The sequence below is a fragment of the Zophobas morio genome, unplaced genomic scaffold (assembly GCF_036711695.1).
Source record: "Zophobas morio isolate AGI-343-1 ecotype UQ-CSIRO unplaced genomic scaffold, CSIRO_AGI_Zmor_V1 ptg000008l, whole genome shotgun sequence".
Lineage (NCBI taxonomy): Eukaryota > Metazoa > Arthropoda > Insecta > Coleoptera > Tenebrionidae > Zophobas > Zophobas morio.
The window spans coordinates 10,408,070-10,433,580 of NW_026972113.1; the positions used below are offsets into that span (position 1 = coordinate 10,408,070).

General features: G+C 27.9%; 1 protein-coding gene across 5 annotated transcripts in view; it reads left to right on the forward strand.

The window, feature by feature from the left end:
• LOC135125303 (GRAM domain-containing protein 2B-like) overlaps positions 1–25,511 on the forward strand; it is a 75,583-nt gene continuing 50,072 nt past the window's right edge. Inside the window, exons 1-3 of one of the 5 annotated variants that reach the window (XM_064050773.1) lie at positions 1–363; positions 410–503; positions 19,203–19,304. In XM_064050773.1, coding sequence (XP_063906843.1) covers positions 111–363; positions 410–503; positions 19,203–19,304 — 449 coding nt within the window. In that variant the 5' untranslated portion in view covers positions 1–110. Of the gene's footprint in view, positions 377–409; positions 504–10,375; positions 10,610–19,202; positions 19,305–19,583; positions 19,733–25,511 lie in introns of those variants that run through there. The other 4 variants (XM_064050774.1, XM_064050775.1, XM_064050776.1 and 1 more) reach the window with 4 other exon arrangements.

Genomic DNA, 25,511 nt, shown 5'->3' on the forward strand with positions numbered 1-25,511 from the left:
GTAAAAATTATCTTATTTACCTAAAAGTCACGTTTTAAAATGAATTTCCGCGACATGTTGAACGAGGCAAAACCGTACGTAAAACAAAAAAAAAGCGCGTAGAGTGAGAGATGTCGGAACGGGGAGAAAGTGCAATGGCGAAGGAAGAAACAGTGACGAACGACGACGAAGAGTCGGAAATGACGATGGAAGTGGACGGTGAGATTGTTCAATTGAGGAACAAAAAGAGTGAAAGTGTGGAGAAGGAGAAAGGGGAGAAACCGAAGCGGAGGAGTCTGCGGAGCTCCATTAGGGAGAGCTTCAGGAATAACGCGTGGAGGAGGTCGCTGGTCAGACGAGCCAAGAGCTACGAGCCACAAAAAGGTGCGACAAAGAGGTAAAAAAATATATATTGTGGTGTTGTTTTTAGATCGGCCACGAATCAAACCCAAACGGGCGAAAACCATGAAGTATTTCATGTCGACAGTCCCGCGATCGCTGTTCAGTACACTAATTATTCGAATGTAAGTATCCAAAAAGTAGATGTGGGTTCCACAAGACGGTGCGCCGCCACAGCATGCCGATTTTACGATTTAAAAATCTAGCCTTCTAATTTTATAAAAAAAACACTCGTCTAGTTGTTATGTATGAATCTGTTCATACCCTCCAAAAAATTGATGACGTCATCTCAAAATTTTGCTTAATAAATCCGCTTTGAAAGACGCAAAATATTATGACTGTATACTTGCAGTTTATCAGTGCACTTAATTTTTAGAATTACTTGTACAGGGTGACTCAAAAAAATGATTCACTCCATTTTCCCGAAAATTTGGGAATACGTACAAACTTTGTTTTAAGTTATAGGGGTTATCATAAAAAAAAAAAATTCCCAAAACCAAATTTTCAGTTTCACATTTTTTTCATACTAGTTTTTCATTTTTCGATTTTTCAATTTCTTAATTTTTAATTTTTTTAATTTTTCATTTTTTTAGTTCTTGACTTTGTTTTCATTTTCCCGATTTTTTTGTTTTCATTTTTTCAATTTGATATGATGATATGTTGCGTTTTTCATTTCTTGTATTTTTTCAATGTTTCCTTCGATTTTATAATTTCTTGTTCATTCATTTCTTGAAAATTTCAGTCTGATTTTTCAATTCCTCGATTTTCTAATTTTTAAATTTTTCAATTTTCCAATTTTTGGCAATTTTTGGATCTCCACGTACCGATTTTCCACATTTTCGATTTTTTTCTTCGGCGTTTCAACTTTTTGATTTCCGGTTTTTTCAAAATTTTCATTTTATACTTTTACAGTTTTTTCGATTCGAAAAATTGAACTTGAAACACCGAAACTTAAAAATCGAAAAAAATTAATGAATAGGAAAATTGGAAAGATGAAAAAACGAATCGAAACGAAAAATTGGAAAACTCAAAAATTAACATTGAAAAATTATAGAATCGTCAAAATTGTAAAGTCGAAAAATTGTAAGATTGAGAGATCGAAAAATTGAAAATTTAAGTAACCAGATTTTTCATTTTCCCGATTTTTTGATTTTCATTTTTTCAATCTGAGATGATATGCTGCGTTTTTCATTTTTTGTATTTTTTCAATGTTTCCTTCGATTTTATAATTTCTTGTTCATTCATTTCTTGAAAATTTCAGTCTGATTTTTCAATTCCTCGATTTTCTAATTTTAAAATTTTTCAATTTTCCAATTTTTGGCAATTTTTGGATCTCCACTTACCGATTTTCCACGTTTTCGATTTTTTTTCTTCGGCGTTTCAAGTTTTTGATTTCTGGTTTTTTCAAAATTTTCATTTTATACTTTTACAGTTTTTTCGATTCGAAAAATTGAACTTGAAACACCGAAACTTAAAAATCGAAAAAAATTAATGAATAGGAAAATTGGAAAGATGAAAAACGAATCGAAACGAAAAATTGGAAAACTCAAAAATTAACATTGAAAAATTATAGAATCGTCAAAATTGTAAAGTCGAAAAATTGTAAGATTGAGAGATCGAAAAATTGAAAATTTAAGTAACCAGATTTTTCATTTTCCCGATTTTTTGATTTTCATTTTTTCAATCTGACATGATATGTTGCGTTTTTCATTTCTTGTACTTTTTCAATGTTTCCTTCGATTTTATAATTTCTTGTTCATTCATTTCTTGAAAATTTCAGTCTGATTTTTCAATTCCTCGATTTTCTAATTTTAAAATTTTTCAATTTTCCCATTTTTGGCAATTTTTGGATCTCCAATTACCGATTTTCCACGTTTTCGATTTTTTTTCTTCGGCGTTTCAAGTTTTTGATTTCCGGTTTTTTCAAAATTTTCATTTTATACTTTTACAGTTTTTTCGATTCGAAAAATTGAACTTGAAACACCGAAACTTAAAAATCGAAAAAAATTAATGAATAGGAAAATTGGAAAGATGAAAAACGAATCGAAACGAAAAATTGGAAAACTCAAAAATTAACATTGAAAAATTATAGAATCGTCAAAATTGTAAAGTCGAAAAATTGTAAGATTGAGAGATCGAAAAATTGAAAATTTAAGTAACCAGATTTTTCATTTTCCCGATTTTTTGATTTTCATTTTTTCAATCTGACATGATATGTTGCGTTTTTCATTTCTTGTATTTTTTCAATGTTTCCTTCGATTTTATAATTTCTTGTTCATTCATTTCTTGAAAATTTCAGTCTGATTTTTCAATTCCTCGATTTTCTAATTTTAAAATTTTTCAATTTTCCCATTTTTGGCAATTTTTGGATCTCCAATTACCGATTTTCCACGTTTTCGATTTTTTTTCTTCGGCGTTTCAAGTTTTTGATTTCCGGTTTTTCCAAAATTTTCATTTTATACTTTTACAGTTTTTTCGATTCGAAAAATTGAACTTGAAACACCGAAACTTAAAAATCGAAAAAAATTAATGAATAGGAAAATTGGAAAGATGAAAAAACGAATCGAAACGAAAAATTGGAAAACTCAAAAATTAACATTGAAAAATTATTAAATCGTCAAAATTGTAAAGTCGAAAAATTGTAAGATTGAGAGATCGAAAAATTGAAAATTTAAGTAACCAAAATTCAAAATTCAAAAATTGAAAAAATTAAAATTGAAAAAAAAATGAAATCAAAACATTGAAAAATCTAAAAATTGTCAAAATAAAGAATATAAAAAATCGAAATGAAACACAATCGAAAATTTGAGAAATAAAAAATTGAAGAATCGAAAAATTGAAAAATCGAATAAATGAAAAATTTTTAGAACCTAATAAATGAAAACCAAAAAAATTTCAAATGATAATTTGAAGAAAAGTAAAATTGAAAACCAGAAAATTACAAATTGAAAACTTGAAAAATTGAAAGATCGAAAAATTGAAAAATTAAATAACGAAAAATTGAAAACTCGAATAAATGAAAAAGTTTTAAAATCCTATAAATGAAAACCATAAAAGTTTTAAATGAAAAACTGCAGAAAAGAAAAATTGAAAACCGAAAAAGTGCAAATCGTAAACTTGAAAAGTTCAAAAATTTCACATTGGAAAACCGAAAAAGTGAAAAATTAAATAACGAGAAATCGAAAAATAGAATAGAAAAAAAAGTTTTAAAATCCAGTCATTCAAAAATGGAAAAGTTCTAAAATCGTAATATTAAAAAAACAAAAAATTGAAGATTCGAAGAAATAAAGAAAATAAAAGACCAAACAAAAAATCGCAAATGGGAAAATTTAAGAAATTATGAAAAATTGAAAACTTAAAAATTGAAAAATCAAAAAAATTCAAATTGAAAAAAGAAAAAATGGAAAAGTTTTAAAATCCAGTAATTGAAAAATGTATAAGTTCTAAAATCATAATATTAAAAAACCAAAAAAATGAAGAAATAATGAAAATTGAAAATTCAAAAATTGAGAAAATTGAAATTGAAAAAAATATATGAAAACAAAACATTGAAAAATCTAAAAATTGTAAAAATAAAGACAATAAAAAATCGAAATGTAACATTGCAAATCGAAAATTTGAGAAATAAAAAATTGAAGAATCGAAAAATTGAAAATACGAATAAATGAAAAATTTTTAGAATCCAATAAATCAAAACCACAAAAGTTCCAAATGAAAAATTGAAGAAAAGAAAAATTGAAAACCGAAAAAGTGCAAATCGTAGACTTGAAAAATTCAAAAATTTCACATTGAAAAACCGAAATAGTGAAAAATTAAATAACGAGAAATTGAAAAATCGAATAAAAAAAAGTTTTAAAATCCAGTCATTCAAAAATAGAAAAGTTCTAAAATCGTAATATTAAAAAAACAAAAAATTGAAGATTCAAAGAAATAAAGACAATAAAAACCAAACAAAAAATTGCAAATCGAAAAATTTAAGAAATAATGAAAAATTGAAAAATCAAAAATTCAAAAATTCAAAAAATATTGAAATTGAAAAAACAAACAATTATGAAATCAAAACATTAAAAAATCTAAAAACTGTAAAAATAAAGAAAATAAAAAACCGAATTGAAAATTGCAAATCGAAAATTTGAAGAAATGAAAAATTGAAGAATCGAAAAATTGAAAAGTCGAATAAATCAAAAACTTTTAAAATCCAATAAACGAAAAGTAGAAAAATTTCAAATGAAAAACTGAAGAAAAGAAAAATTGCAAATCGAAAACTTGAAAAATTGAAATATCTAAAAACTGAAAAATTAAATAAAAAATTGAGAAATGGAATAAATGAAAAACTTTTAAAATTCGGTAATTCAAAAATGGAAAAGTTCTAAATTCGCAATATTAAATAACGAAAAAATTGAAGAATTGAAGAAATAAAAAGAATTGAAGAAGTGAAGAATATAAAAATCCGAAACAAAAAATTTCAAATCGAAAAATTGAAGAATCATGAAAAATTGAAAAATTGAAAAAATTGAAACTGTAAAAACAAAAAATTATAAGATCGAAACATTGAAAAATCTAAAAATAAAGAAAATAAAAAACCGAAATGAAAAATTGCAAATCGAAAATTTGAAGAAATGAAAAATTGAAGAATTGAAAAATTGAAAAATTGGAAAGTCGAATAAATGAAAAATTTTAAAATCAAATCAATGAAAAGTAGAAAAATTTCTAACGGAAATTTGAAGACAAGAAAAATTGAAAACCGGACAACTGCAAATGGAAAACTTGAAAAACTGAAAGAATAATGAAAAATTGAAAACCGGAAAATTGTAAATCAAAAAATGAAAATAAAAAACGGAAATGAAAAATTGCAAATCGAAAATTTGAAAAATTAAATAACGAGAAATTGATGAATTGAAAAATCGAATAAATGGAAAAGTTTTAAAATCCAGTAATTGAAAAATCTACAAGTTCTAAAATCATAAAATTGAAGAAATCTTGAAAAATTGAAAATTCAAAAATTAAAAAAATTGAAATTGAAAAAACAAAAAAATTTGTTAAATCAAAACATTAAAAAATATAAAAATTGTAAAAAGAAAGAAAATAAAAAACCGAATTGAAAAATTGCAAATCGAAAATTTGAAGAAATGAAAAATTGAAGAATCGAAAAATTGAAAAGTCGAATAAATCAAAAAGTTTTAAAATCCAATAAACGAAAACTAGAAAAATTTCAAATGAAAAACTGAAGAAAAAAATTTTGTGAAACCGAAAAATTGAAAATCGCAAACTTGAAAAATCCAAAAATTCAAAAATTTAACATTGAAAAACCAAAAAGTGAAAAATTAAATAACGACAAACTGAAAAATTGAAAAATCGAATATAAGAACAAGTTTTAAAATCCAAAAGTTGAAAAATGGTAAAGTTCTGGTAATATTAAAAAACCAGAAAATCGAAGAAATAATGAAAATTGAAAAAATTAAAATTGACAAAAAAGACTATGAAATCAAAACATTGAAAAATCTAAAAATTGTCAAAATAAAGAAAATAAAAAATTGAAATGAAACACTGCAAATCGAAAATTTGAGAAATAAAAAATTGAAGAATCGAAAAATTGAAAAATCGAATAAATGAGAAAGTTCTAGAACCCGATAAATGAAAACCAGAAAAATTTCAAATGAAAATTTGAAGAAAAGTAAAATTGGAAACCAGAAAATTACAAATTGAAAACTTGAAAAATTGAAAGATCGAAAAATTGAAAAATTAAATAACGAAAAATTGAAAAATCGAATAAATGAAAAAGTTTTAAAATCCTATAAATGAAAACCATAAAAGTTTTAAATGAAAAATTGAAGAAAAGAAAAATTGAAAACCGAAAAAGTGCAAATCGTAAACTTGAAAAATTCAAAAATTTCACGTTGAAAAACCGAAAAAGTGAAAAATTAAATAACGAGAAATTGAAAAATCGAATAGAAAAAAAAGTTTTAAAATCCAGTCATTCAAAAATGGAAAAGTTCTAAATTCGTAATATTAAAAAAACAAAAAATTGAAGATTCGAAGAAATAAAGAAAATAAAAAACCAAACAAAAAATTGCAAATTGAAAAATTTAAGAAATAATGAAAAATTGAAAAATCAAAAATTCAAAAATTCAAAAAAAATTGAAAATGAAAGAACAAAAAATTATAAAATCAAAATATTAAAAAATATATAACTATTGTAAAAATAAAGAAAATAAAAACCGAAATAAAAAATTGAAGAAATAATGAAAAATTGAAAATCGAAAATTTGAAGAAAATAAAATTTGAAAACCGAAAAATTGCTAATCGTAAACTTGAAAAATCCAAAAATTCAAAAATTTCACATTGAAAAACCGAAAAAATGAAAAATGAAACCACCGAAAATTGAAAATTTGAAAATTCGAATAAAACAAAAAGTTTTAAAATCCAGTAATTGAAAAATGAAAAGTGGAAAAGTTCTAAAATCATAATATTAAAAAACCAAAAAATTGATGAAATAATGAAAAATTCAAAATTCAAAAATTAAAAAACTTGAAATTGAAAAAATAAAAAATTATTTAATCAAAACATTAAAAAATCTATAAATTGTAAAAAGAAAGATAATAAAAAACCGAATTGAAAAATTGCAAATCGAAAATTTGAAGAATCGAAAAATTGAAAAGTCGAATAAATGAAAAAGTTTTAAAATCCAGAAGTTGAAAAATGGTAAAGTTCTGGTATTATTAAAAAACCAGAAAATCGAAGAAATAATAAAAATTCAAAATTCAAAAATTGAAAAAAAAAATGAAATCAAAACATTGAAAAATCTAAAAATTGTCAAAATAAAGAATATAAAAAATCGAAATGAAACATTGCAAATCGAAAATTTGAGAAATAAAAAATTGAAGAATCGGAAAATTGAAAAATCGAATAAATGAAAAATTTTTAGAACCCAATAAATGAAAACCAGAAAAAATTCAATTGAAAATTTGAAGAAAAGTAAAATTGAAAACCAGAAAATTACAAATTGAAAACTTGAAAAATTGAAAGATCGAAAAATTGAAAAATCGAATAAATGAAAAAGTTTTAAAAGCCAATAAATGAAAATCATAAAAGTTTCAAATGAAAAATTGAAGAAAAGAAAAATTGAAAAATCGAAAGTGCAAACTTGAAAAATTCAAAAATTTCACATTCAAAAACCGAAAAAGTGAAAAATTAAATAACGAGAAATTGAAAAATCGAACAGAAAAAAAAGTTTTAAAATCCAGTCATTCAAAAATGGAAAAGTTCTAAAATCGTAATATTAAAACAACAAAAAATTACAAATCGAAAAATTTAAGAAATAATGAAAAATTGAAAAATCAAAAAGTCAAAAATTAAAAAAAAATTGAAATTGCAAAAACAAAAAATTATAAAATCAAAATATTAAAAAATATATAAATATTGTAAAAATAAAGAAAATAAAAAACTGAAATGAAAAATTGCAAATAAAAATTTGAATAAATGAAAAATTAAAGCATTGGAAAATGGAAAATTGAAAAGTGGTATAAATGAAAAAGTTTTAAAATCCAATAAATGAAAATTAGAAAAATTGCAAGTGAAAAATCAAAGAAAATATAAACTGAAAACCGAATATTTGCAGATCGAAAACTTGAAAAATTGAAAGATCGAAAAATTTAAAAATTAAATAATGAGAAATTGAAAAATTGTAAGTCGAAAAATTGAAAAATTGAAAATTCAAAAATCGAAAATTCAAAAAGAAAAAAACTCAAACTGAACATTCAAATATGTACTTAAAAATTGTAAAATTAATGAAAATAAAAAACCGAAATCAAAAATTGTAAATCGAAAATTTGAGGAAATGAAAATTTGAAAATTGGAACAAATGAAAAAGTTTAAAAATGCAAAAAACCAGAAAAATTTGAAATGAAAAATTGGAGAAAAGAAAATTTAAAAAATCCAAAAATTCAAAAAATTTGTTGAACGTCGTAAAATTGAACAAAAAAGAAACAGATAATTGGAAAAAGAAAATTAAAATTATAAAATCGGAAGACTGAAAAATTGCAAAAATAAAGAAAATACAAAACCGAAACGAAAAATTGCAAATAAAAAATTTGAAGAAATGAAAATTGGAGAATCGATAAATTGAAGACTCGATAAATTTTAAATGGAAAAATTGAAGAAACAATAAAAATTGAAAAAATTAAAATATAACAAATAAAAAAACATATAAAAAACGTAACGAAAAATTGCAAATCGAAAATTTGAATTTAATCTTAAAAACTGAAAACTCGAGAAAGTTCAATCGAAAAACTGAAGAACCATAAACAATTACATCACTGGTCTTTACTTCATAGAGATTATCATAAAATAAAAATCGCTTTTTTTCAATTGTTTAAATAAAAATTCCGTCGAAAACCTTGGACCAATTTTTTCTTTATTAGAATATGCAAAATATGCAAACACTCGGTATACATCGTGGCCTCTAGCACGTGCCCAAGGGCAAACTGCAGAGAATCATCCTTCTTGGAGTCGCATACGGACCAAAACTGCTGTTTTTCCCCCTGATCAATAATTATGAGCAGCCGCGCTCCCTAAAAACAGTGGCGTTCGTCCCGAAACAAACCCTCATTATAACACGACCAATTTTTGCAACTCAGTCCACCCGTTTCGGCCAAACTCAAATCCTCCACAAGACATACCAACAAAAAATACCACGTCGGTGTTTCCTCACGATTATACAGACTGTCCAAAAATTAAAATCAAGTTTTCGGCAAAAAAGCTGCAAGCCCGCTTTCGTTGAAAAACACAGAACCCAACGACCACAGAAAAAATCGTGTGTGTATCACCCAACCGCGTCAAAAAAAGCGCGGCTCGCGTGACCTGCACAATAACCCGCGACCTCATAAAACATTCCCCAAAAGTCGAGCCGACACTGGCAGGTACCCCCGAGAATTCGGGCTTCTACTCCTGGATCCGGATGGTATCGCTACACACGCAATTCAACTCTTGTGCAGCATGCGCTGTAGCAAAAAATCAAAAATTTTCAAGTTTGCTCATTTCTGAGGCGAATTTTCGCACGAAAATTACTGCCAGACGTTCGGTGCGGGTGTCCAGTGGTATGAAAGCCGCCCCTGAAAAATCATAAATCCGGGCCGCGTAAACTTGGTGGAGTTGTGTTCCGGTAGCGAACTCCCAGAGCTCGAAGGTAAGACATTGTGGCGGATTTTTCCGGCTTGGGGTGGCTGGAGATTTCGTGGGGTGGTAATTAGGGGAGGAGAGCGTGCTCTTGACTTTAACCTTGGTTACTGACCCTGTCAATAGATTTGGCATGGGCGTATCCTTAACCCAAATCAGGACAGATGTTAGTGGGTTGAAAAATGAGTCCAGGGTGGCGGAGGGTGGATTTAAAATTTATAATGAGGGTGGCTGCGTGGAAAGGAAATGGAAATTGCTATGTAGGGGGTGGCAAGGACGTTTCAGAAATAGTTGGTGTGTGAAAATGTATAAATTAGTTGTGGAATTCGATAAACAAGTTAGGCAACCAACTATACACATTATATCCATACATCAATTTAAAATTTAAATGTACCGAAATGGTGTACTTTATGGGGTATTTATCACAAAAATTGATGTGCTTTCCCCGTTTTGCATCATTATTTCGTCATGGTAGCAATGTTATAGCTACAAAATTCCAAACAATGCACAAATAAATGCAGTGTGAGTTATACACCAGTGCAATGTATACTAGTGCTTTCCGACAAGTTAAATTAAGGTAATTAAAGGATTTTTTTTCTTTTTGAACGATATACGTGTTCGAAAATATTAAAAATTTTAAATTGTGGTTTCGACAAGACGGTGCGCCACTTCACATCCCCACACCGAAGATCCAGCAACCGCAAACCTTGAATGTTGTTAGGATTCAAAACGGTCGAAGCGATTATCCAATTAAAAAGAACATGCGCTCTTCAACCCACTGGTAACAATGTCCACAAATACCTAAGTTTGCCTAATCGCATTATCACCACCCCGATATCTATCCACAATTTTCCACAAACCCGACAGCGCCTCAAATTACCCAAAACGGAAGAAATCACGCAAAGTGCGATATCAAAGTCCGCGTCGATCGCAGATCTCTCGCTTTGTTTATCTTCGTTGTTGAAGTTTAGTCAGTGTCAAATGTCAAAATGGTGATCGAGTTGAAGGATGTGGGGTCGTCCTGCGAGGATAAGCTTTGCGAGGACTGCGGCGAGGGGTAAGCGGAAGGGGTGTTGAAAGTGTTTGTGTGAGTTCAAAGGTTGGGGAATTATCGGGCGGAATTTTAAACAAGAATCAATTTTCGTAAAAATGTAGTGCGGAAGTGGTGGTTGGTGTTACTGGAGCGAGGGAGATTGTTTTGTCCGGACTGACCTTTTGAATGTTTGGAAAACAAGTTTGTCTTTTAATAAATTAAAAAATAATCCTCGTTGAGTTGGATTTAGCAATTTAAATAGATTGTTTGTGATGGGTGTTGAAAATTACACAGAATAGCACTTTCGTTATCGCGGCCTTTGTACTTTTGTAAAAATTGACATAATTATGTGTGTGTATAGAGTGTTTCCGTGTTTTCGGGACACTAATATAATTTAGCTGGAATTATCAGAGAGTACACGGTTAAAAATGTCAGTTTCACGGTTCCGAAGAACTGTCTGTTTGAATGTTTTGTTTATAGTTGCCAAGTTTACACTTAAATGTCAATGGATTTTTTGAATATTTAAAATTTGGACAACTAGGAAGATTTTCAGATTTTTCAAAATTTACATTCTAGTGACATGGTGAAGTTGTCAGAGCTTTGGAGATATTAAGTATTAATTTTTGATTTATAGCCCTGAAATTTTTCCCAAATTTCAAAATTTCTCGAATTTTCAAAATTCTCAAAATTCCGGCAATCGCTAAGATCGACAATTTGAAAAAATAATTTTCGGAATATGTATAGATAGCTTCATTTTTTTTAAGTTTTTGTAAACTACCGAGTTTATTTCACGTTGCAAAATATTTCGAATTGTTTAAAAATTAAAATTTTGATATTTGAGAAGATATTCTGAATTTCCAAATTTGTATTCTTGTAACGCGATGAAGTTGTCAGAGCTCTGGTGGATATCCAAGACGTTAAGAATAAATCTTTAATTTGTAGCCGAAAAATTCCCTAGATTTCAAAATTTTTGGAATTTCCAAAATTTCAACAATCGTCAAAATTTTTGAAAAAATTATTCTTCGAATGTGTATGGACTCCATGAATTTTTTCTTACGAAAAATGTTATTTTAAGTTCTACATTTCAAAATATTTCGGATTTTTAAATATTTAAAGTTATGACAACTGGAAACATTTTCAAATTTTTCAAAATCTGAATTCTGGGGACGGGGTGAAGTTGTCGGAGCTTTGGACACACAGGATATTAAGAATAAATCGTTGATTTATAGCCAAAAAGTTTTTCCCAAATTTCAAAGTTTTTCGAATTTTCAAAATTTCACTAAACGCCAAGATTGACGATTTTGAAAAAAATCATTAATGGAATGTGTGTGGATTACGTCAAATTTGTTGGTGAATTATTATGTTTATTCCACGTTTTAAAATATTTCGGACTTTTTAAGTATTTAAAAATTTCCAAAATTTCAGCAATCGTCAAAATTTTTGAAAAAATTATTCTTAGAATGTGTATGGACTCCATTAATTTTTTCTTACGAAAAATATTATTTTAAATTTTCAAAATATTTCGGATTTTTAAATATTTAAAGTTTTGACAACTGGAAACATTTTCGAATTTTTCAAAATCTGCATTCTAGTGACGAGGTGAAGTTGTCGGAGCTTTGGACACTGAGGATATTAAGAATAAATCTTTGATTTATAGCCAAGAAGCTTTTCCTAAATTTCGAAGTTTTCGGAATTTTCAAAATTTCACTGAACGCCAAGATCGACGATTTTGAAAAAAATCATTAATGGAATGTGTGTGGATTACGACAAACTTGTTAGTGAATTATTAAGTTTATTCCACGTTTTAAAATATTTCGAAATTTTTAAGTATTTAAAAATTTCCAAAATTTCAGCAATCGTCAAAATTTTTGAAAAAATTATTCTTGGAATGTGTATGGACTCCATGAATTTTTTCTTACGAAAAATGTTATTTTAAATTTTCAAAATCTTTCGGATTTTTAAATATTTAAAGTTTTGACAAGTGGAAACATTTTCAAATTTTTCAAAATCTGCATTCTAGTGTCGGGGTGAAGTTGTCGGAGCTTTGGACACACAGGATATTAAGAATAAATCTTTGATTTATAGCCAAGAAGCTTTTCCTAAATTTCGAAGTTTTCGGAATTTTCAAAATTTCACTAAACTTCAAGATTGACGATTTTGAAAAAAATCATTAATGGAATGTATGTGGATTACGTCAAATTTGTTAGTGAATTATTAAGTTTATTCCACGCTTTAAAATATTTCGGACTTTTTAAGTATTTAAAAATTTCCAAAATTTCAGCAATCGTCAAAATTTTTGAAAAAATTATTCTTGGAATGTGTATGGACTCTATGAATTTTTTCTTACGAAAAATGTTATTTTAAATTTTCAAGATATTTCGGATTTTTAAATATTTAAAGTTTTGACAACTGGAAACATTTTCAAATTTTTCAAAATCTGCATTCTCGTGACGGGTTGAAGTTGTCGGAGCTTTGGACACTGAGGATATTAAGGATAAATCTTTGATTTATAGCCAAGAAGCTTTTCCTAAATTTCAAAGTTTTTCGAATTTTCAAAATTTCACTAAACGCCAAGATTGACGATTTAAAAAAAAATCATTAATGGAATGTGTGTGGATTACGTCAAATTTGTTAGTGAATTATTAAGTTTTTTCCACGTTTTAAAATATTTCGGACTTTTTAAGTATTTAAAAATTTCCAAAATTTCAGCAATCGTCAAAATTTTTGAAAAAGTTATTCTTGGAATGTGTATGGACTCCATGAATTTTTTCTTACGAAAAATGTTATTTTAAATTTTCAAAATATTTCGGATTTTTAAATATTTAAAGTTTTGACAACTGGAAACATTTTCAAATTTTTCAAAATCTGCATTCTAGTGACGGGGTGAAGTTGTCAGAGCTTTGGACACACAGGATATTAAGAATAAATCTTTGATTTATAGCCAAGAAGCTTTTCCTAAATTTCAAAGTTTTTCGAATATTCAAAATTTCACTAAACGCCAAGATTGACGATTTTGAAAAAAATCATTAGTAGAATGTGTGTGGATTACGTCAACTGTGTTAGTGAATTATTAAGTTTTTTTCCACGTTTTAAAATATTTCGGACTTTTTAAGTATTTAAAATTTTGACATTCCGCAAAAATTCTATATTTTTTAAAAAGTTTGCATTTGCGAGCATGCGGGGGTTCCATGTCAAAGTTTCTAAAGTTCAAAAGGTTAAAAAGTACACGATAATTTCCATTTGTGAATGTTTCTTATCGTTACAGTTTTTCCAAATTTCGAAACTCAAAATTCTGACAATTGTGAAATTTTCCAGAATTTTCAAAATTTTCATTCTCGTAACGCAGTGAAATTGTCAGAGATCTAGATACCCAAAATGTTCATATTGAAATTTATAGCCAAGAAGCTTTTCCTAAATGTCAAAAATTTTTCGAATTTTCAAAATTTCACCGCCACGATTGACAATTTGGAGAAAGTCATTCTTGGAGTGTGTACAGATTATGTCAATTTTTTTAACTAAAAATGTTAAAAAGTTATTTATAAATTAATTTATTTCACGTTTCGAAATATTTTGAATTTTTTAAGTATCACCAAAAACCCACCAAAACCTTGAATTTTATCAAAAAATGTGGAGATTTTGTGTCAGTTTTTAACACTTAAAACGTTAAAAAGTATACTGTAATTCGCAGTTGGGAATGTTTTTCAACGTCACAATAATTTCAGTTTTCGAAATTCAAAATTTTGACAATTGTGGATATTTTCAGAATTTTGAAAATTTGCATTCTCGTAACACAGTGAAGTTGTCAGAGCTTTGGATACCGAAGATGTTAAGAATGAATCTTGGATTTATAACCAAGAAGCTTTTCCTAAATTTCAAAATTTTTCGAATTTTCAAAATTTTACAAAACGGCAAAATTGACGGTTTTGAAAAAGATTATTATTGAAATGTGTATAGATGGCTTCAAATTTTTAACTAAAAATGTTAAAAAAAAACAATTGTCAATTATCAAGATTATCTCACGTTTCAAAATATTTCGGATTTTTTAAATATTCAAAATTTAGATCACCTGCCAAAACCTTGAATTTTATCAAAAAATGTGGAGATTTTGTGTCAAAGTTTTAATACTTAAAATGTTAAAATTTATACTATAATTTGCAGTTCTGAATGTTTTTTTAACGTCACAATCATTTCAGTTTTCGAAATTCAAAATTTTGACAATTGTGGATATTTTCAGAATTTTGAAAATTTGCATTCTCGTAACGCAGTGAAGTTGTCAGAGCTTTGGATACCGAAGATGTTCAGAATGAATCTTGGATTTATAACCATGAAGCTTTTCCTAAATTTCAAAATTTTTCGAATTTTCAAAATTTTACAAAACGTCGAAATTGACGGCTTTGAAAAAGATTATTAATGAAATGTGTATAGATGGCTTCAATTTTTTAACTAAAAATGTTAAAAAAACAATTGTCAATTATCAAGATTATCTCACGTTTCAAAATATTTCGGATTTTTTAAATATTCGAAATTTAGATCACCTGCCATAACCTTGAATTTTATCAAAAAATGTAGAGATTTTGTGTCAAAGTTATAAGACTTAAAATGTTAAAATTTATACTATAATTTGCAGTTCTGAATGTTTTTTCAACGTCACAATAATTTCAGTTTTCGAAATTCAAAATTTTGACAATTGTGAATATTTTCAGAATTTTGAAAATTTGCATTCTCGTAACGCAGTGAAGTTGTCAGAGCTCTGGATACCGAAGCTGTTCAGAATGAATCTTGGACTTATAACCAAGAAGCTTTTCCTAAATTTCAAAACTTTTCGAATTTTCAAAATTTTACAAAACGGCAAAATTGACGGTTTTGAAAAAGATTATTATTGAAATGTGTATAGATGGCTTCAATTTTTTAACTAAAAATGCTAAAAAAACAATTGTCAATTATCAAGATTATCTCACGTTTCAAAATATTTCCGATTTTTTAAATATTCAAAATTTAGATCACCTGCCAAAACCTTGAATTTTATCAAAAAATGTAGAGATTTTGTGTCAAAGTTTTAATACTTAAAATGTTAAAATTTATACTATAATTTGCAGTTGGGAATGTTTTTTCAACGTGACAATAATTTCAGTTTTCGAAATTCAAAATTTTGACAATCGTGGAAATTTTCAGAATTTTGAAAATTTGCATTCTCGTAACGCAGTGAAGTTGTCAGAGCTTTGGATACCGAAGCTGTTCAGAATGAATCTTGGATTTATAACCAAGAAGCTTTTCCTAAATTTCAAAACTTTTCGAATTTTCAAAATTTTACAAAACGGCAAAATTGACGGTTTTGAAAAAGATTATTATTGAAATGTGTATAGATGGCTTCAATTTTTTAACTGAAAATGTTAAAAAAACAATTGTCAATTATCAAGATTATCTCACGTTTCAAAATATTTCCGATTTTTTAAATATTCAAAATTTAGATCACCTGCCAAAACCTTGAATTTTATCAAAAAATGTAGAGATTTTGTGTCAAAGTTTTAATACTTAAAATGTTAAAATTTATACTATAATTTGCAGTTTTGAATGTTTTTTCAACGTCACAATAATTTCAGTTTTCGAAATTCAAAATTTTGACAATTGTGAATATTTTCAGAATTTTGAAAATTTGCATTCTCGTAACACAGTGAAGTTGTCAGAGCTTTGGATACCGAAGATGTTCAGAATGAATCTTGGATTTATAACCAAGAAGCTTTTCCTAAATTTCAAAACTTTTCGAATTTTCAAAATTTTACAAAACGGCAAAATTGACGGTTTTGAAAAAGATTATTATTGAAATGTGTATAGATGGCTTCAATTTTTTAACTGAAAATGTTAAAAAAACAATTTTCAATTATCAAGATTATCTCACGTTTCAAAATATTTCGGATTTTTTAAATATTCGAAATTTAGATCACCTGCCAAAACGTTGAATTTTATCAAAAAATGTAGAGATTTTGTGTCAAAGTTTTAATACTTAAAATGTTAAAATTTATACTATAATTTGCAGTTCTGAATGTTTTTTCAACGTCACAATAATTTCAGTTTTCGAAATTCAAAATTTTGACAATTGTGAATATTTTCAGAATTTTGAAAATTTGCATTCTCGTAACGCAGTGAAGTTGTCAGAGCTTTGGATACCGAAGATGTTCAGAATGAATCTTGGATTTATAACCAAGAAGCTTTTCTTAAATTTCAAAATTTTTCGAATTTTCAAAATTTTACAAAACGGCAAAATTGACTGTTTTGAAAGAGATTGTTATTGAAATGAGTATACGAGTAGATGGCTTCAATTTTTTAACTAAAAATGTTAAAAAAACAATTGTCAATTATCAAGATTGTCTCACGTTTCAAAATATTTCGGATTTTTTAAGTATTCGAAATTTAGATCACCTGCCAAAATCTTGAATTTTTTCAAAAAATGTATAGATTTTGTGTCAAAGTTTTAATACTTAAAACGTTAAAAAGTATACTATAATTTGCTGTTGGGAATGTTTTTTCAACGTGACAATAATTTCAGTTTTCGAAATCCAAAATGTTGACAAATGTGAAGATGTTCAGAATTTTCAAAATTTGCATTCTTGTAAAGCAGTGAAGTTGTCAGAGCTTTGGATACCGAAGATATTCACAATGAATCTTTGATTTATAACCAAGAAGCTTTTTCTAGTTTCAAAATTTTTCCGAATTTTCAAAATTTCACGAAACGCCAAAATTGACGATTTTGAAAAAACTTATTGAAATGTGCATAGATTGCGTCAATTTTGGAACTAAAAATGTTAAACAAATAATTGTCAATTATCACGATTATTTCACGTTTCAAAATATTTTGAATTTTTTAAATATTCAAAATTTTGACAACCCACCCAAACCTTGAATTTTATCAAAAAATGTGGAGATTTTCTGTCAAAGTTTTTAACACTTAAAACGTTAAAAAGTATACTATAATTTGCAGCTGGGAATGTTTTTTCAATGTGACAATATTTTCAGTTTTTGAAATTCAAAATTTTGGCAATTGTGAAGATTTTCAGAATTTTCAAAATTTGCATTCTTGTAACGCAGTGAAGTTGTCAGAGGTTTGAATACCGAAGATATTCAGAATGAATCTTTGACTTATATATAACCAAGAAGCTTTTTCTAGTTTCAAAATTTTTCAGAATTTTCAAAATTTCACGAAACGCCAAAATTGACGATTTTGGAAAAACTTATTGAAATGTGCATAGATTGCGTCAATTTTTGAACTAAAAATGTTAAACAAATAATTGTCAATTATCACGATTATTTCACGTTTCAAAATATTTCGAATTTTTTAAATATTCAAAATTTTGACAACCCACCCAAACCTTGAATTTTATCAAAAAATGTGGAGATTTTATGTCAAAGTTTTTAACACTTAAAACGTTAAAAAGTATACTATAATTTGTAGTTGGGAATATTTTTTCAACGTGACAATAATTTCAGTTTTCGAAATTCAAAATTTTGACAATTGTGAAGATTTTCAGAATTTTCAAAATGTGCATTCGCGTAACGCAGTGAAGTTGTCAGAGCTTTGGATACCGAAGATATTCACAATGAATATTTGATTTATTACCAAGAAGCTTTTCCTAATTTCAAAATTTTTCCGAATTTTCAAAATCCCACAAAACGCCAAAATTGACGATTTTGGAAAAATCATTCTTGAAGTGTATATAGATTGCGTCAATTTTTTAACTAAAAATGTTAAAAAAATAAGTGTCAATTATCACGATTATTTCACGTTTCAAAATATTTCAAATTTTTTAAATATTCAAAATTTTGATAACCTACCCAAACCTTGAATTTTATCAAAAAAGTGTGGAGATTTTATGTCAAAAATCTTCAAAATCATCACAGTCATGCTACAACACTCACCAAAATTCATTCATTCGCCAAACTTTCATCATGACGTCACTGATTTTCTAGAGAGCATGAACCAATACCACATTATTAAACCCGTATTTTCTTTATAACGACACCTTCCCCACCCCAAAACTCCCACCATCTCGTAAAGCGACAATAAAGTGGCTTCTTTTTTTTCAGATATAAATGATGACCAAACAGTAGGAGAGCATGCCATTCAGGTATCACATTGAATGTGATGTGATGCAGACCCTCCATTGTAGGACATAAAAAAATTAATTTTCAAAATTCCATTTTTTTAAGTTGCACACACTGTAATTTTTTTAGTTCCTACAATCAGGCCCTCAGTCTTTATGGTTTATCCTCTGAAACTAAACGCACCCTGTATACTTCCAAAACGTACGTCGTTTATTGCGTTAAATAAACAACGTACACACCCTACCTGCACTCAAACATTAAGCTGCAATTACACGCACCTGTGCTTGCCAGCCAAGCCGCAAGGAGCAGAGACGTGTAAGTGCACCTTTACAAAAAACACGACGACCATGGGATGCTCAAACTTTAACCTAGTAATAAAAGTAATAATAAGATTAATAATAAAAGCAAGTTTGAGCATTTAAAGTCAAAAAAATGAATGGCATGTAGATAAAAATGTTTGAACATTGTTGCCCAGTCGCACTAATTTATTTATTTATTGTTTTTGTTTTTTTGTTTTTAGGCAACCACCTGCGCCACTTTTAGTCGAAGATCCGCCAAGTACTGAAGATGGGTCGGACCTGGAAGACGTAAAATCGTGCGCTGACCCCGCGCTCCTTAATGGGTACGTATGCAGAAAATTCATCCTTGACAGGACTAAACCATGTAACACGATAACCTTTCGCGCGACTTTTCTAAATCACGTTTGATATGTTTTCATTGAGCAAGGCTAAGTCTGTGAACAATTGCGGGCTAGAGCAGATCTAGCGACGAAATACAATGTGGACCTAAAAATATTTGAACAACTTATTATAATGAATTATTGCGTTGCCTAATCAAAGTTCAAATAGTAATGTATAACGAGTTTATGCAACTGGAAGGAGCAGTTTCGCTCGGGCGGTGTAATTAATCGGAGAGGAAAATGATCGAGAGGAACGGCGAGGGGAAGCTGGGGGCGGCGAGTGAGGGCGGGGGGCGGCGGGCGAGTTTGCCGGTGCATAAAGTGATCATTTTGACGGGGAAGAGGTACACGAGGTCGCTGAGCATCGCATGGTGAGTCCTACTGTATTTGTGGGTTAAAAAAAAACATTATTAGTCAGCTTGCGATATAAACAAATTGTGTATCGCAATGGCTAAGGCTGCTATGTTACACTTCATCACGGTATTAAAAATGTACAAAACACTGGCGAAAAAAGTAATCACTTTAATTTAATTTCTTCGTTTGAATATAAATATTAAAAAAATTGTCGCCGACCTACAAAATTTATCTTACGTTATTTTAGTTTGTTATGGCCCCTGATTCCATACTTTGTAACTTTATGATATCCCAAAGGTTGAAGTCTGATAAGCGATAACGTAGAGGAAGATATCGGTAATAAAATGGGGAAAAGACCGTAACCTATTCTGACCTTTAAAATTAAAATACATGCATAAAATAATCCGTATAAGCAGAAATTGCCAACTAGGAAGATAAGTGTAATCATAGTAGAAACGATAATCGCGTTATATGAAACTTCCTGAAAATAAACTCGAACGTTATTTTGATCTTGGAAAAATTGTCCAAAAATCCACGAAATCTTCGGTCTCGAATTCAAATTTTTCAAAAATTGTAAAATTGATATACTTTGTTTGGTGATTCTGGAAAAATGGTTTGAAGTTTTGAAAAACTGAAGCTGAAAATCACTTCTGGAGTTAGAAATCTGTTAAATTATCTGCATATTTAGGTAATTTTCGAAAGTGGTCAATAGAAGCCTAACATCACTTTTCAAAGTTATCTGTTTAGGTAATTTTCGAAAGTGGCCAAAAAAAAGTGAAAAATTTCAATTGAAAATTTAGATTTTGGAAAAATTGTCTAAAAATCCTCAAAAAATTCAGGGATACAAATCTCGATGTGTTGATTCTTAAAATATAGCGTGTTTGTGGTCCAGGACCGAGATTTTTGAAATATTCGACCTCAGATTCAAATTTTTCAAAAATTAAAAAAAAAACCCTATTTCATTTAGTGACTCTGGAAAAATCGCAGGAATTTTCAAAGAACTGAAACCGAAAATCACTTCTGGAGTTATAAATCTATTAAAATATATACCTACGGAATTGTCGAAAGTGGTCGAAATAAGGTCAAAAATTTCATATCGAAAAATTTCGATTTTAGAAAAATTGTCTAAAAATCCTTGAAAAATTCAGAGATGTAGATCTCGATGTACTGATTCTAAAAATATAGCGTCTTTTTAGTACAGGACCAAGATCTTCAAAATTTTCGGTTTCGATTTAAAATTTTTCAAAAATTCTTAAATTTGACATTTCATTTGATGATTCTCGAAAAATGAAAGGAATTTTTAAGGCACCGACGCCAAAAATCACTTCCGAATTTAGAAATCTGTTAAATTATCTTCACATTTAGGTAATTTTCTAAAGTGATCAAAAAACTGTCAAAAATTGCATTTTTCATTTCATTGAAAAACTGAGATTTTGTAAAAATTGTCTAAAAATCCACGAAAAATTCAGGGATGTAGATCTCGACGTGTTGAATCTAAAAATATAGCGTGTTTGTGGTTCAGAGCCAAGATTTTTGAATTATTCGGTCCCAAATTCTAATTTTAAAAAAAATTATAAATTTGCCAGATTTGATTTGGCGATTCTGAAAAAATGGTAGGAATTTTCGAAGAATTGAAGCCTAAAATTACTTTTGGAGTTAAAAATCTTTTAAAAGATCTATATTTAAGTAATTTTCAAAACTGGTCGAAAAAGGGTGACAAGTTTCATATTGAAAAATTTAGATTTTGGAAAAATCGTCGAAAAAAACACTAACATTTCGCAGATGTAGATATGGATGAGCTGATTCTAAAAATATAGCATGTTGTGGCCCAGGACTGAAATTTTTGAAATACTCGATCTCAGATTCAATATTCTCAAGAATTAAAAAAAATCCGTATTTCATTTGGTGACTCTGGAAAAATCGTAGGAATTTCCAAAAAACTGAAACCAAAAATCACTTCTGGAGTTATAAATCTATTAAAATATCCATCTAGGAAACTTTTGAAAGTGGTCAAAAATTTCGTTTTGAAAAATTTATATTTTGAAAAAATTGACAATACAATATATATTTTTTAATAATTATAATTGATATGAAATTAAATCCTATTTAACTAATTTTCGAAAGTGTTCGAAAAAATTTAAAAATTTCATATTAAAAAGTTGAGATATTGGAAAAATTGTCTAAAAATTTACAAAAAATTCAGGGGTGTGGATCGAGGTACTGATTCTAAAATCTAGCTTGTTTGCGGTCTGGCACCAAGATTTTCCAAAAGTTCTGTCTGAAATTTAAGTATTTCAAAAATTCTAAAAATTTCCATATTTCATTTGGTGATTTTGCAAAAATGGTGGAAATTCTTAAAGAACTGAAGCCGAAAATCACTTCTGGAATAAGAAATCTATTAAATTATCTATTTACGAAATTTTTGAAAGTTGTCAAAAAAAATAGTTAAAATTTTCATAAAGGAGAATTTTTTTAAAAAATGAGACTTTGGAAAAACTGACTAATAATCCACAAAAAAATCAGAGATATAGATCTCGACGTGCTGATTCTAAAAAATAGCGTGTTTATGATCCATGATCAAGATTTTCGAAATTTTGGATCTCAAATTAAAATTTTTCAAAAATTTAAAAAACCACAATATTTCATTTGGCGACTCTGGAAACATGATAGGAATTTGCGAAGAAATGAAACCGAAAATTATTCTAGAAGTACAAATTTATAAAAATATCTACTTAGCTAATTTTCGAAAGTGGTCGAGGAAATGTAAAAATTTCATTTTGAAAAGTTGAAATATTGGAAAAGTTGCTAAAAATTTACAAAAAATTCAGGGGTGTGGATCGAAGTGCTGATTCTAAAATCTAGCTTGTTTGCGGTCCGGCATCAAGATTTTCCAAAAATTCTGTCGAAAGTTTAAGTATTTCAAAAATTCTAAAAATTTCCATATTTCATTTGGTGATTTTGGAAAAATGGTAGAAATTCTCAAAGAACTGAAGCCGAAAATCACTTCTGGAGTAAGAACTCTATTAAACTATCTATTTACGAAATTTTCGAAAATTGTCAAAATAATAGTCAAAATTTTCATAAAGGAGAATTTTTGAAAAAATGAGACTTTGGAAAAACGGACTAATAATCCACAAAAAATCAGAGATATAGATCTCGACGTGCTGATTCTAAAAATATAGCGTGTTTATGATCCAGGATCAAGATTTTCGAAATTTTGGGTCTCAAATAAAAATTTTTCAAAAATTCTAAAAATCACAATATTTCAGGACGATTCTGGAAACATGATAGGAATTTCCGAAGAAATGAAGCCGAAAATTATTCTAGAAGTACAAATTTATTAAAATATCTATTTAGCTAATATTCGAAAGTGGTTGAAAAAATTTAAAAATTTCATTTTGAAAAGTTGAAATATTGGAAAAGTTGCTAAAAATTTACAAAAAATTCAGGGGTGTAGAGCGATGTGCTGATTCCAAAATCTAGCTTGTTTGCGGTCCAGCACCAAGATTTTCCAAAAATTCTGCCTGAAATTTAAGTATTTCAAAAATCCTAAAAATTCCATATTTCATTTAGTGATTTTGGAAAAAGGGTAGAAATTCTCAAAGAACTGAAGCCGAAAATCACTTTTGGAGTAAGAAATCTATTAAATTATCTATTTGCGAAATTTTCGAAAGTTGGCAAAAAAAATAGTCAAAAGTTTCATAACGGTGAATTTTTGAAAAAATGAGACTGGAAACACTGACTAATAATCCACAAAAAAAATCAGAGATATAGATCTCGACGTGCTGATTCTAAAAATATTGCGTGTTTATGATCCAGGATCAACATTTTCGAAATTGTGGGTCTCAAATTAAAATTTTTCAAAAATTCTAAAAATCACAATATTTCATTTGGCGATTCTGGAAACATGATAGGAATTTGCGAAGAAATGAAGCCGAAAATTATTCTAGAAGTACAAATTTATAAAAATATCTATTTAGCTAATTTTCGAAAGTGGTCGAAGAAATGTAAAAATTTCATTTTGAAAAGTTGAAATATTGGAAAAGTTGCTAAAAATCTACAAAAAATTCAGGGGTGTGGATTGAAGTGCTGATTCTAAAATCCAGCTTGTTTGCGGTCTGGCACCAAGATTTTTCAAAAATTCTGCCTGAAATTTAAGTATTTCAAAAATTCTAAAAATTTCCATATTTCATTTGGTGATTTTGGAAAAATGGTAGAAATTTTCAAAGAACTGAAGCCGAAAATCACTTCTGGAGTAAGAAATCTATTAAATTATCTATTTACGAAATTTTTTAAAGTTGCAAAAAAAATAGTCAAAATTTTCATAAAGGAGAATTTTTGAAAAAATGAGACTTTGGAAAAACTGAGTAATAATCCACAAAAAAATCAGAGATATAGATCTCGACGTGCTGATTCTAAAAATAATGCGTGTTTATGATCCACGATCAAGATTTTCGAAATTTTTGGTCTCAAATTAAAATTTTTCAAAAATTCTAGAAATAACAATATTTCAAGGCGATTCTGAAAACATGATAGGAATTTGCGAAGAAATGAGGCCGAAAATTATTCTAGAAGTACAAATTTATTAAAATATCTATTTAGGTAATTTTCGAAAGTGGTCGAAGAAATTAAAAAATTTCATTTTGAAAAGTTGAAATATTGGAAAAGTTGCTAAAAATCTACAAAAAATTCAGGGGTGTGGATCGAGGTGCTGATTCTAAAATCTAGCTTGTTTGCGGCCAAGCACCAAGATTTTCCAAAAATTGTGCCTGAAATTTAAGTATTTAAAAAATTCTAAAAATTTTTCATATTTCATTTGGTGATTTTGGACAAACGGTAGAAATTTTCAAAGAACTGAAACCGAAAATCACTTCTAGAGTAAGAAATCTATTAAATGATCTATTTACGAAATTTTCGAAAGTTGGCAAAAAAACAGTCAAAATTTTCATAAAGGAGAATTTTTGATAAAATGAAACTTTGGAAAAACTGATTACACAAAAAATCAGAGATATAGATCTCGACGTGCTGATTCTAAAAATATAGCGTGTTTATGATCCAGGATCAAGATTTTAGAAATTTTGGGTCTCAAATTAAAATTTTTCAAAAATTCTAAAAATCACAATATTTCATGGCTATTCTGGAAACATGATAGGAATTGGCGAAGAAAGGAAGCCGAAAATTATTCTAGAAGTACAAATTTATTAAAATATCTATTTAGCTAATTTTCGAAAGTGCTCGAAGAAATTTAAAAATTTCATTTTGAATGTTGAAATATTGGAAAAGTTGCTAAAAATTTACAAAAAATTCAGGGGTGTGGATCGAGGTGCTGATTCTAAAATCTAGCTTGTTTGCGGCCAAGCACCAAGATTTTCCAAAAATTCTGCCTGAAATTTAAGTATTTAAAAAATTCTAAAAATTTCCATATTTCATTTGGTGATTTTGGAAAAATGGTAGAAATTTTCGAAGAACTGAAGCCGAAAATCACTTTTGGAAGTGGAAATCTATTAAAATATATATTTAGCTAATTTTCGAAAATGGTCAAAAAATTTCATACTGAAAAATTTAGATTTTGGAAAAATTGTCTAATAACTTACAAAAAAATCAGCGATATAGATTTCGACGTGCTTTCTAAAAATATAACGTATTGAGGATCCGGGACCAAGATTTTCGAAATATTTGGCCTCTAATTCAGATTTTTTTCAAGAATTTAAAAAATTGGCTAACTTCATTTGGCGACATTTTCAAACTTGGTTATTATTATTATCTAAAAATTCAGAAAAAATTCGGGAATATAAA